This window comes from Gloeophyllum trabeum (genome assembly GCF_000344685.1).
Source record: "Gloeophyllum trabeum ATCC 11539 unplaced genomic scaffold GLOTRscaffold_00005, whole genome shotgun sequence".
Lineage (NCBI taxonomy): Eukaryota > Fungi > Basidiomycota > Agaricomycetes > Gloeophyllales > Gloeophyllaceae > Gloeophyllum > Gloeophyllum trabeum.
In genome coordinates, this window is record NW_006920414.1 from 69,953 (window position 1) to 83,237 (window position 13,285).

Genomic DNA, 13,285 nt, shown 5'->3' on the forward strand with positions numbered 1-13,285 from the left:
CGCATTTTTTGTAGTCTCTGGGACCATTGTTTGCTCATTTGCGGACTCAATTCTTCGTCTTATCTCTCTTTTATTTTCTCTAGTCTGGGGCGTATGCTATACGGATCTACAACAATATTTTCGTGAATTTACTCGACTTGTGTGTCTTGTCCTAGTCCGCATGGCGGTTTTACTCTTATTGCTTATCGTGGGAATTGACTATTGTAGTGGCTTGTAGTCAGTGGCTGAGGTGCGGGCCGCGTCGGTTTGGATTCCTGGACTCTGATTGGCTCCTGCGTTCTATGACATAGGCTCTCTGCAGGTTCACCCGATCTGCAGAGCCATTACATCATTGGTATCTGGAATTGATTGCAGGCTGTAGAAGGGCCAGAAAAATTGTGAAAAATGCGGGAAATCCATAATATATTCAGAGCTCTATAGCAAGTCAAGGAATATACAAGATGATCCTGAGAGGTCTAGTGAAATTCAAATAATACTTCAAGAAAGATAGGAATATTTGTGTCAGCTCTATGATATACAGTGTAAAATAGGGAGTATCTTATGCCCAACTCAGGACTCGTAACCAGCCATGCACAGCATTGGCCCACTCCCCCCAATAGATTCGCACCATAAGCTGAAGGTTTTATTGCTTTCTATCAGTGGTTCAATGATACAGAGTCTCTAACTCGCTTCCGTGAGTACTTGCTCAGCAGACGTTGGCTGGCGCTGTCACGGTATCCCCTCCCTCTCGCTTCCTTAGCCTCCCATTCTGGTCATAAGTCCGACCTATTCCTGGCAACAGCTGCAACACAGTACGGCTTTGTGAACAGGTGTCGTTCCCGCTCTGTTTTCCGTGATTATTCCTGTCTTCCTCAGGGCTTTACATCCTTACGCCTCGCTGTAGCCGTTTTATCCCGTCTGAGGATGGGGACTTGCCATGTGTTGAATATATATCATCGATTTTCACTTGCGTATACCCTAGTTAATAGCTGCCTGGTATGTATGGCTCCTCTTCTCGACGCTTGCCACCATTGCGTCGACCACAATTCTGCTGCTTTACGTTGCGTTACAAGCCCGGGACCATAGCCGCGAAGTCACCCTCGACGGACTCGGACGGATAATGCGAGGCGCAACGAGTAATCAATGACTGGATGGTAGACTGGTGACATGTAAGTCAGCACTCTACCCCCTCGTACTCGGTAAGTAGTTCCGCTCTATCCGCGAATCGCGATCGGCCTTCATGATATAAAGCCACTGGAGGGAGTAAAATATTGTATTAGGGTGGTCCGCATATTATAGCTCGTGCATGTACAGTAGCCTTCCAAGATAACCACATCAAGAACAACAAGGAAATATTCCAAAGATCTACCGCGTCTCGTCATTGAAGCGGTATGGAACGCAGGATTCCCGCCCCTCGGCCACCAAACAGCTGAGGGCAGCAGATCCTGCGGGCCAGTCTCCGTCTCCTTCAATGGTAGAGATATTTCCCGGAGCTAGAATTTTTGGTGGCCGCCTGATGCTCGACCCCCGTTCCCAGCCAAGTTAGCTGGAGCATTCAGCGTAGTAGCGGTCAAGTGCGGGGCGCTCTGGAACCCATTTCGAGTGAGTCCAGAGACTCGCGCTTCTGCGAGGCGAAAAGCGTGCGCAGGGCCGAAGAGAAAGAAGGACTAGGCAAGCACCCCATATCACACTGAGTTGCACATATCGATATGAAAACGCAGAAGGCATGTACGCACTCGATGAACAAAATGATAGCTGCATACGCCCCCGGTAGGAACCCGTACATAGCCCCGCTCGCGACCCAGACAGCGTATGTCCCGTATGCGCTGATCCCACCGTCGCGCGTGACGAGGAAGTCCGCCGCGACGGCTATGGTATTGACGACGACTATGTGCCTTGGTGATTAAGGATTGCGAAGCAGAAGACGAGAATAGCAGGATAACCGGGGTGAAACGCGACGCACCCAGGACAACGGGGTAAAACAGGATTCTCCATGCTGCTCTTCTGGCAATGCTCGCATTGCCCACGACCGAGGTCCCCCTGTGCCGTCGTCTGGAACTGGCATTCGCATTTCCCGCTGACACGCTGTTACCCAGAGTCACCTCACAGCGAACCACCTTGCTCCGCGCGTGCTTAACCAGATGTGCGAGGACCACGATGGTTGAAACGCTCGCGACGGCGGTGGAGATGACGAACCACGCGTAGGACGCACCGACCTCCCAGGCGGTGCGCGAGCGCGGGTTGGTGGCGGAGATCCAGCAGATAAGCGTCTCGGGATCCCATCCCCAGATGCGCGTTATGCCTGTCGGTTCAAGTTATACGTGAGTTGAGGAGGGAAGAGAGGAGATGGGGCGTACACCCAGGGAGCGCCGTCATGGTGGACGCCGCAAGGGAGATGACGAGGTACCAATGCACGAAACCGTCCGTGCGGACACTGTGGACGAGCACGAGTTGTAGGTGAAGTGGAATGAGCATGATCATGAAGTTGATGAAGTTGTCTGGAGGGTCACGGATCTGGTTAGCGTGTGAGACGGCAGAGCGCAGGAAGGACATACTAGAAAACAGAGCGATGATGATGATGGCATCGCACCATTTTGTGGGACCCGTGATGAGTACCTCCCCACTTTCACCACGCTTACATTTGAGCACATGTAGCCAGCGGGAGATCGTGCGGAAGGAGTGACTCACAGATAGGTGCCACTATACGCCAGACTCATGAGCTGTACCCAGAGGAGCATCCGCAGAGTCTGCCTGCCAGGAGGCGGCCGTGTCTTAGGGCTGCGCCATACCACGAGCGCCAGAGCCAGGACGACGATTGCGGATACAAGAGAAAAAATTGTCGGCACCACCGCAGTCCATACCACCACGCGTTGCTTGTCTGGACTCCAGGTGAAGGAGGAGTTGGACATTTGCTGGTGTACAGAGGTGCTTCCGACGAGGAGGAGGATGTAGCAAGCTCACACTAATTGTGTGAGTATATATGGAGGACCCGTGGGTTTCGTCGGTGCAATGCACGCTGCGAGAGCTCAATGCCCAGACAGATGTCGAGGCGACCGCCTTCGTCATGGCGGACGGCATGGTAAGCTCTACCATGTGGGCTAGTTGACAAGACAGCCCGTTCTCCGCGAGGCGATGAAGTCTTGAAGCTTGACCTCTTGATCGCCATCGTCGGAAGGCAGTGCGTAGGAACTGCCAGGAAGGCGGTGCCGAAAAGCGCTTCTTGCCTATATTTCCTGCATAGTTTACCGAAGAACTGACCGATGTATCCAGCGTAGTGGCTCCATTCGATCCTCATTCGACTCGGCCAGAGAACTCGATGTTGTCAAGCCTCACCGTCTGGGAACTCTTTCTCTCCTTGTTCGCGAAGTAGTTGGAGCGATAGTGCGCCCTCCGCGAGGCAATATGCTCTTGACCGCCTTCGTCGGGGAGACAGAGCGCAAGAACAGCTCAAATACCCATCAAAGCCACCCCGAGTCGTCGCGAAACTCCACATTTCGTGTCTGAAGTTGACTTGCAGCGATTTCCTGACGGCATAAATACCGGTCTCCGTCGGGCCCGATACCTGTCCGGCGAGCCCGCACTACGCCGGGCCGCTTTTGGTAAACGAAGTGCTTCATATGGTAACAGTGCTGCACACGGACCACGTCGTTCAAGTTGCAGGCATCCACCCGTAAGTAGGACAGTGCCGCATCTACCCCCTTCACGTTTCGAATGTAGCATAGCACTACAGGGGTCGATTCCATCATGGAAATGATTTGAGCATGCGAGCCGTCGGTGTGCTTGCCACCTGCACAAAATCGATGTCGGCAACTTTCAGGTGTATAACCGGACGGCTCGAACAACCTCCATAATGTCAGAATGACCAAGAGCTTGGGGAAGAACACATTTCGTTAATGTTTCGAGAACAATGCAACAAGAGGTCTGAGATGGACCATGCATACGGTCGGGTCTGTCAGAACCCATACCTCTCACAACCCATAATCTGCAATAACCCATAGGATTTGGTGGTCCACGCAGTTGGTTCCCTTTTAAAAGCCTACAGTGCTTTGCATATGAAGCCGGGAAGCGCGTCTCGCAAAATGTTATTTGTCTCTGTTTGTCCCGCCGACGCCAACCTATAAGGGGCACTCGATGACGGCAAGTTGGGTGCGCCAGGCATACCCTACCGGAACCATAACACATGAAAAACTCATAACATATGTGACCAACAACACTGTAGCGTATATGAGCTTTGTTTATCCCAACAAAGCTCTGAAAGAAGTCACAACCGCGGTCGGGCACAAAGCAAAAGCAAAGCAGCCTGCCGTGAGTCAGTGATGGAAATACCCCATATAGGTTTATTTGGTGCAGCCAAACAATATTTTGCGAAATATGCAAAGCACTGTAAGTCTGTGATACCCAATAAACCATGAATTTTAGGTGGTCATAACCCATAATCTGGTATATTATTAGCACGTAATGGGGCCTCTCGACCTATAAATGCGTGTCACTATGGTCATGTATGGTATAAAATGCCATTCATATCCTAACCTCGTCCCACAGTGCGTGCAAATTGTCGCTTCGTTGATGGTCGGGACTTACCGACGGGGTGAGGCCGTGTCACGTTGACTATAGTGTCACATGCTGTCACAGGTGTAGTAACCCTTATTTAATCTGTGATAGCCCATAACTTTTCAGGTCCACGGACCGGTATGGGTTTTGCAGACTCGATTGTATGTGCAGCTGACTAAGTTGTGACGCTGAGTCGAATCGAACCACTGTACTGGCCAAACGGTCATTAGGTGATATTGCTGAATGTGCGGGAAGTAATGCTGCATGCAGAGACTTTGATTGACCCCGTGACAAGTCTCTCACAAAATCAGCACACCAAACTCAACATTCGACACGACTCGGCGTTCAAGTTGCAGGCTTGGCTACAAGTCGACTCGCCGATATGCACACGAGCCTGTCTTCTACACCCAACATGATTACGCCATCCGTAAACTATAGTAATATCATTGTACAGTACAATTTTCCCGGACGACCCGCCAAGAACCCAGGCATCCACTCCCCTCTACAGCTGACCAATATCCGCATCTACCCGAGTCGTGTCGCTATCATCGGTATCGACACGCAAAACGCTCGGTCTCCTCCGGCGTCCGACACAACTCGCCCCTCTGGGCCGTCCGACATGAGGCGCAGGAAGACCATCTTCACGACTCTTCGTATCCTCCGGCAAATCTGTGGCCGCAGAAGACGGCGAATCATCTTGGCGCCCCACGCCGTCTTTTGCGTCCTCCTGGTCGTCCGGCACGCCATCACTTACCACCTGAGTAATCAGCTCGATCTCGATCCTCGTAGTCGCAGCCAAGTCGCATTTACGCTGACGGCGCGGGAACCCCATCTCCAGCGAGTCCAGCGAATCACGCTTGGGCGGGGAGAAGAGAGTGCGCAGTGCACAGGAGAAGGAAGGGCTAATGAAATAGACTTGATAGATGAGTGGAGCAGAGGGGGATAGGCGAGGAAAGCACGCACTCGACAAACACAGCAATAACCGCATACGCCCCCGGCAGGAGCCCGTACGCGCACCCGCTCGCCGCCCACACGACGTATGTCCCGTATGAATCAATCCCGTTGTCGCGCGTGATGAGGAAGTTGGCGGTGGCGGAGATGCAGTTATTGATTACTATGCATCGCGCCAATTAGGGGACGCGGTAGGATAGGATGCTCAAACAGGTACCGGGGGACATACGCACCAAGGATGATAGGATACAACAAGATCCTCCATGCAGCCCGTCTCACGATCCTCGCATTACCTCCTATCACACTCCCCCGTTGCCGTCTCGCACTCCCACCCCCGCTTCCCGCACTATCACCGAAGGTTACTTTGAACTCCACCACCCTGCTTCTCGCATGGCGTACCAAATGCCCAAGGACGATGAGAGTTGATATGCTCGCAACGGTCATGGAGATGATGATCCACGCGTAGAACGCGCCCACCTCCCAGGCGGTGCGCGTGCTCGGACGGGTGGCGGTCACCCAACAGATAAGAGCCTCGGGGTCCCACCCCCAGATACGCTTGATGCCTAGAAGACGGGATTGAGTTGAGAAAGGGATACAGCCGGAGAGGGGAAGTTGCGTACATCCAGGAAGAGCGGTGACGACCGCGGCACCGAGGGAGGCGAATAGGTACCAACGAACGAAGCCATCGGTACGGATGCCATGGACGAGGGCGAGCTGGAGGTTGATCGGGATTAACATGATCGTAAAGTCGATGAAGTTACCTGCGGAGCAGCAGCGTCTAGTCAGCGCTCACGCAGAAGCAGGGCAGGTACATACTGGCGAAAAGTGTAAGGATGATGATTGCATCGCACCATTTCGTCGGTCCTGTGATAAGCATCTCACCCCTTCGCAGCACTCATACGTGAGTCCACATACCTTATCGCCAAATCATCCGGGAATGTGACTCACAGGTATGTCCCGCTATACACCAGACTCATGACCTGCACCCACAGCAGCATCCGCAGACTCTGCCTGCCCAAGCTGGGTCGCGTCGTAGGGTTGTGCCATATCGCGAACGCCAGAGCCAGGACAACGAGCGCCGCCACGAGCGAGAAGATCGTCGGGACAACCGCGGTCCACACCACTACGCGTTGCTTATCTGGACCCCAGGTGAAGGAAGAGATGGGCATGTACTAGTGTACAGAGGGGACAGGTTGGCGAGGAGGGCGGGGTAGCAAGCACATGGGGATAGGGAAGATATGGTGGATGGGTGGGTATAGTCGGAGGAACGGTCGCTGCGAGAGGGTCGAGGGCCACTCAAGGCCCAAATAGATGGTGGACTTGGCCGCCTTCGTCGGGAGGTAGAGCTAGATTGAAGGACCGCGTCGCTGCAGAATCAGGTAGGCCAGGAACGAGGCCGCGGTGGCAGAGCTGTACGTGGTGCGGCAAAAATGATATGTTGAGTGTGCCTTGTATTACCCAATCAAAACAGGGAAAGTCGCCGGCGGACGTCGCTCGTAGGAGTAATATCGCTCGTACCCAGGTTTCGTCGGTAGTCGAGAAACCCCGCGGGAAGCATAGACGCCTTGAGTGAATAAGACCTATTGATAGCTCAAAGGCACGCGGCTTCGTGGTGTACACGATAGCCTTTCGCTATAGCAAGGTTTACAAGTTGGATTGGACTGATGGTGATAGTCAGCTTACCCGCCAGTACGTTAAATGACATATAGTTGCGGTTCTGCACCTGCGGCACACTGTGCAGCCGACGACGAAAGTTGTCTCTGCCGTATGAAGCCGTGAATGGGAGGATATCTCATGATGGGTCGATCTCAGAACGTGTGCAATAGCACGTCTCGCTGAGACAGAGTCCACATACGGAGAAGAAAAAGCTAATAGTGAGCTAGGTATATATCCACTGACGAAGGAGGATCGTACCGTTGTCTGCCAAGATGATAGGTAAGGGACTGGTATGTATTTGACAACGAACGACGAGCTTCCAGGAGTGATGAAGGACTTTGTCCTAGTACCGACCAGTCTTCGAGCTAGAGCCTCGAATCGTGCAGAACAAACGGCTCGAGACTGTAGTGCCAGTGGATCCCAGATCGAACTGAAAACACCCAACCTGTACATCATCCATACGGCTCTGGGATGTGTTTGGCTTCCAAATTTGCTACGTGGTCGGTCAAGCACTTCATGAGTATTAGTCAAGCATCCACACGAACCGAACTGGAAGGAGGCAGAGAGCGAGCGTCGGGAAAGAGACACCAAAATTTCCCACAAAAAGGCCAGCTTTGGATAAAACTTCGCGACTGAGTTCACTGCCATAGCCGAAATCTCGATGGGGAGGACTCAGTCTGGGCGATTTGGTGCCAGAATATAAGAAGTAAAGATGAGGTAGACGAGGTTGGATACGTAGCAAAACTGGCTAGCCCACAGTCTGCCCCGCCCGCCAGAGGCTCGGCATACTCCGATGATCTTTGATTCTGAAATATTAATCCGCCTGCGGTCTCAACGACTCACGACTCACGACTCACGACTCACGAGGGACAACAGCTTCAAACCATGGAAAATACTAATCTAACGTGTACTTACTCTATAAATATTCCTGTTTTATCCACCTGTTTCGGATCAATTTTATCCTTCTACAGCTGAGCAATATCCTGGTTCAGCATGTCATCCATCCGCATTGCCTCCGTCTCTGCCGTTTCTTCAACACTCTCACCTAGGTGCGTTCCATCTACAGGCTCTAAGTGCCCGATTTCAAGGATGGTATGCACCTCCGAATGCTCCTGAGCACACTCATATCGTATCTGCCGACTCCTTTGCGCCTCTTTCCCCCCTGATGCCTCTATGGCTTCGCCAACTACCTGCGTCGTCAGCCAAATCTGAACAACCTGCTTGTGGCGCGTAGAACATTGCCCAACAAGTCCTCGCTGAGCTAGGAGGGTACGGAGGGCATGGGTGAAGCTGGGGCTAATTGAGTATTATTGGGCCATTACATGCGGAAATAGGTCAGAGGGAATAGCAATAACAAAGACAGAAAGACGCACTCAATGAATAAGGTAATAAGAGCGTACGCGCCGGGAACCAGTCCATACAATACACCTGAGACCACACAGAGGGCATATGTGGCGTCTGACTTGATTCCTCCCGAACGTATTATGGTGAAGTTACTAATCTCTGAAATGCAGTTTACGACAACTGCGGAGGCCATTCAGTAAGTCCGTTTATCTAACGAGTCGAAGCACACACTTAGGACCGAAGGGTACAGCGTTATCTTAGATGCCACTCGTTTCACATCCAGCCAGTTACTGTGAATCATCTTTCTATGTACACCCTGGCCGAGGTCATGCTTCTGGCTGCGGGTGTGGACCACAAGGTAAAGCAGGACGGCGGTAGTGGAGATGGTAGCGACACCCATCGAAAGGATGAGCCAGGCATACCATGCGCCTACCAACCAGGAGATACGAGCACGCGGTTCGGTGATAGCTATCCAGCAAAGTTGTGTCTCAGGATCCCATCCCCATACAGGTTTGATGGCTTCGTGAAGGATCGGGATCATACCAGGGTTATTTGAAGTGAGAATCAGCATATGAAGGATGCACGTACATCCTGGAAGTGCGGTGGCAATCGCGGCGCCGAGGGAAGCCAGGAGGTAATACCGAACAAACCCTTCGGTACAGACGTGGTGAACTATGAAAAGTTGGAGATTCACGGGAATGAACATGATCACAAAGTCGATGAAGTTGCCTGTGAGCTTCGTGAGCACTACCCCTCGAGTGCCTAAGACTGGACGCACTAGCAAAGAGGGTAATAATGGTCACAACATTGCACCAGACGGTGGGACCGGTGATGAACATCTGTACCCTTCCGACGATATTGATCACGACGACTGGACGGTATAACCTCAAGACACTCACAAGTACGTCGAGCTATACATCAAGCTCATACCCTGTACGCAGAGTAGCATCTGCAGACTCTGTCTGCGCAAATTGGGTCGAGTCTGAGGATTGATCCATATGGCAGAAGCAGCAACCAGAACAATCACAGCGGTCACCAAGGAGAAGAAGGCGGGACCTACACCCGTCCATAGGGCGGTAGTCTGGGTCCATTTTCCCCAAGCGAACGTCGGGTGCATGCTTGAGATGAGGGTGGAGCGAAGGTCACTGCAGCGAGAGAGCAGATGATATAAGGGGGAGTTGCGCTGCTATGCAAAATGTTAAACAAGGGCGGACAGGACAGAAACACACTGAATTAGAGACACTGTACGTTGAATCATCAACATACAATTCCAGGAATGTCAATGCCGTGGCTGAGTGTGGTATTCTCGATAAGTAGCGGAATCATTCCCGAGTTTCTCTTCATAGCGGACTTCCGACTGCCACAAGGTCAACGCTTGTCAGGGAAGATTTTCATTTCTCTGGATCTTCGCGCAGTAAGCAGTGCTTTATGCTCTATTGCACGATCGCCAGAGTGAACCTAGGCAAGAGTGCCCCTGTGAGCTGTGCCTCGTCACAGCCCTTGAGCTCCTTTGTACAGGGAATCCAAAAGGACAATCAGCAGACGAAGGTCGTCAACTTCGTGATGCGACAGCTGTGAGTCGTGGAATCTGTACCAGGCTCCAGTACCGCGCCCGTGCCCACCGCATTACATACACTGCGTGTCCTGAAAAATAATGGCCAGCCGTTACATGGCCGATTGTCCACTTTCCGGCCACTTTTAGGTCAGAGTTCTCGGCCAGCCAAAATGTGGCTGTTTGTCCACTTTCCGGCAACACATTTTGGCCATGAGATTTCGCCCAGACAATACATGGTCATTAAGTTGACTGTTGCAATGGCCGTAAAGTTATCACTGCATATTTCAGACAGTATGTTGGCTGGCCAAAATGTAAATGCTAGCTAATGGCTGTCCATTTGCCTGACCAGGAAGTGACAGTCCGAAAAATGGCCGGAATTCAATAAGCCATCCAGTTTCCAGCAATTTAACGGCTGGCCTTGAGATAACCCCAACACGCAGTGATAAGGGATCCACAGGTACCTGGCAATACAATCTATGAATGTCGCCCAGACAGATTCGTGTGCTCCAGCATAGCGCGCACCGACATAGCGTAAGACGTGCCCACCATTTTGGTAACTCAATAAACTATGCCGAGCATCGCCTCGACCTTCTAAACCTAATATAAAACCTGATCCCAGAAGGTCGTGCCACATGTACACCAGCACACCACTGGTCCTTTAATGGGACCCATATACTTCAACAGGCATCCACGAGCCTGCCTTGAACGAGCCGAATGAGATTCAGGATTGTGGTCAGTTATATCAGAGAGTAAGATAAGCATTTGGACATTTCCATACCATACGAGTAGCTGAAGAGAGCGAGAACCATGGTTTACCGCGAGTCAGAAAAGGTATCTGCAAGCCAAGAGCTGTAATAGATCGGGGACCTGTGTAACTTGGTGAGCTGTGCAATAATATACGGAGGAAGGGAGAGGGGCGCATAGCAAGGACTTATGGCACATCAAGTGTGGTCTAGAGCGTCTGCTGACTGCCTGGAAGCGGCAAGGGTTCCACAGAGCACATTGAGTGTAGACCAATGGCTATAGGCAGTGAGAATATCTGGCATATACTTGCGGCGTCACTCTAAGTACCAGGCATACTCTTGACAGAGGCCAATGATCAGGCCAAAGTTCATCCCCGCGGCGGTAGTCAGAAGAACGAGGAGAGAGTAATGTGAGTCGACCTTCATATATAGTCGGAGCCGGAATATATTGCTAAACTTTATCATAGGGAGTTTAGGTAGGCAAAATAGCTGTTTCGCACCCTCCATGATGTGCAGCAATCACTTCGACTGCAGAAGCAAGACCATGGAAAGAAACAGGCCGAGATAGACTGTCGACTCTCGAGGTCAACAGAAGTGTGTAAACTTGAATGTGTGAGATCACCAAAGTCACCTGCAGCTCGGCGCCGGGCCTTCGACCCCGAGACGAAATGCAATCCTCCCTACAAAGTTGAGGACGCAGATTATGTAAGCGAGTCGCGCAGCGGCTCGCAAAGTGGACGCGGAGCCATTGCAGCGGATGCGCCCAGACGGTTGCCTGACTAACATACTATCTTATTTTTGGCCATTGCTGGTGTGCCGCTAGTGTAGCGGTTAGTGCGATGGGTTGTTTCAGATGCAATGATGTGAACTCGAGGTTCCATCCCACCCATGGACAATATTTTTCACTTGTGATGATTCTAGTTGTCTTCACTCCGTAACGCAACTTGAAAATTTTCTTTTGTTCTCTGTCTCATCATGCAGTCATTGCAAGGCGCTGATATTGATGACATTTTGGCACTTTGAGTCCGGACAAGGGCCAATCTATACACAAAGCCTTCACTTGGGTATTATTTATACTTTGGGGTTCAGTTTCAAAAAATTAAAGCTACATGTGTACTGATATACAAGCCATTCAACTTCTCATGATCATAGGAGGTGGTGTTACCGGTGTACGAAGAAATTGCAGTGAGTACACAACCTCCTCGGATTCCCATTCCGAAGCGAGTCGCCCCGACTTCAGACGAAGTCCCTCGCGACGCTGCGGGGTTACCGCACAGTGTCTCGACCTTCCATTTATAGCGACTCGCGTCCTTAACTTTGTAGGGAGGATTGCACTTTCTGACCCCGAGCCATCCGGATCCGGCTGGAACACCCTTTGGTCTTCCTCGTCTCTCCTTATACAGCAAGTGACAGGTCTGCTGTACTCTGCGTCAATAGCTTCTATCTCATCGTACTCAGGCTCAGAAAGCAGAGAAATAATGTCGAATGCCCGGACATCCATAAAATATTTGTTTTACTAGGTGCACAGCTTAATCGATAATGAGGGTCGTCTCTGCAGATACGTGGGTACCTGGCAGGATTCGATCTTGCCGGTGGGCTATACCTATGGCTTAGAAAGAGTATTGGGTGAATGAGGCTACTTATCACCGAGACTCGAATCGAGTCCATATCGCATGCCTGGCATCATCTGGAAAACCCTCCGCTGCAAACTATATAAAACTTCACGAAACTTGACACGATTATCCGTAAGTATCATCTTTATTTCATTTTCTCTGATTATAAACAAAAGGCTAGCCCCAGACTGATTTTGCGTTGCTATGTGAAGTTACCGTGATTTATATCGCATTATCCATTCATTTTTAAGCCATTCCCGCCGATTAAATGATTAGACATCAACATTATATTGCAATTGCTCAATGCTACAGTAGTAGAGAAGACAAATTGAATCACGACCGAAGCATACAAACTCAGTCCAGCCCGGAGAGATCCATCAGAGTGATGGCCGAATTCACGACATCCCCCCCAGCACGATCGTACGTAGCACCCCTGCAGCCAGTGATAAGCGTAAAGTAAGGTGAAGGGATACTTAAATGTACCGTGCTGTCTTGAAGAGATACGCCATTGTTTCATGGTAGAACTTCGGCGAGGTCTTCTGTATGTGCTTGAGGGTGTCCTTGTGAGCAGTATAGACCGCGGCAAATCGGTTCCCGCTGAAGTCGAGCTGCATAACTGTACCCGAGCTCCATTCATCGATCGCGGCGTGAATCTAGAAGCATCGGAGACAGGGATCATGTTAGTATGTCATGGAGAAAACATGCAGGTACTTACTGCCGTCGACACGAGAGCTAACATTGCCAGTGGGACTTCCTTCTCGTCGGGATAATCCTTTGAGCTAGATTCGAATAATTGGATATGACCACTTGCGAACGAGCTTCGTCCTGTAAAGATAGCTTGCTGTAAGACATTGAGACCGCCGATGACGGTATGGCTCTTTGCTCTTGAAGCG

The 13,285-nt window shown here is 51.2% G+C and overlaps 4 protein-coding genes across 4 annotated transcripts; all 4 read right to left on the reverse strand.

Annotated features, from left to right (window-relative positions):
• Positions 1-1,234: 1,234 nt before the first annotated feature.
• On the reverse strand, positions 1,235-2,888 carry GLOTRDRAFT_137938 (uncharacterized protein; the record flags this gene model as incomplete). The annotated part of the gene is made up of 6 exons (XM_007866682.1): positions 1,235-1,646; positions 1,716-1,866; positions 1,943-2,281; positions 2,337-2,477; positions 2,535-2,602; positions 2,668-2,888. The coding sequence occupies 6 exons, from the start codon at positions 2,886-2,888 to the stop codon at positions 1,550-1,552; spliced, it is 1,017 nt and encodes a 338-aa protein (XP_007864873.1). The 3' UTR covers positions 1,235-1,549.
• Positions 2,889-4,837: 1,949 nt separating this feature from the next.
• On the reverse strand, positions 4,838-6,650 carry GLOTRDRAFT_120751 (uncharacterized protein; the record flags this gene model as incomplete). Its single annotated transcript, XM_007866683.1, has 8 exons — positions 4,838-4,962; positions 5,044-5,432; positions 5,494-5,644; positions 5,715-6,044; positions 6,102-6,242; positions 6,275-6,296; positions 6,333-6,345; positions 6,430-6,650. 8 exons carry the CDS (start codon positions 6,648-6,650, stop codon positions 4,838-4,840), a joined length of 1,392 nt encoding a protein of 463 aa, XP_007864874.1.
• A 1,452-nt stretch (positions 6,651-8,102) lies between these two features.
• GLOTRDRAFT_92653 (uncharacterized protein) lies at positions 8,103-9,825 on the reverse strand (the record flags this gene model as incomplete). Its single annotated transcript, XM_007866684.1, has 6 exons — positions 8,103-8,433; positions 8,511-8,661; positions 8,713-9,000; positions 9,070-9,258; positions 9,412-9,667; positions 9,748-9,825. The coding sequence occupies 6 exons, from the start codon at positions 9,823-9,825 to the stop codon at positions 8,103-8,105; spliced, it is 1,293 nt and encodes a 430-aa protein (XP_007864875.1).
• A 2,921-nt stretch (positions 9,826-12,746) lies between these two features.
• On the reverse strand, positions 12,747-13,131 carry GLOTRDRAFT_128052 (uncharacterized protein; the record flags this gene model as incomplete). Its single annotated transcript, XM_007866685.1, has 3 exons — positions 12,747-12,825; positions 12,876-13,045; positions 13,108-13,131. The coding sequence occupies 3 exons, from the start codon at positions 13,129-13,131 to the stop codon at positions 12,747-12,749; spliced, it is 273 nt and encodes a 90-aa protein (XP_007864876.1).
• Positions 13,132-13,285: the final 154 nt, after the last annotated feature.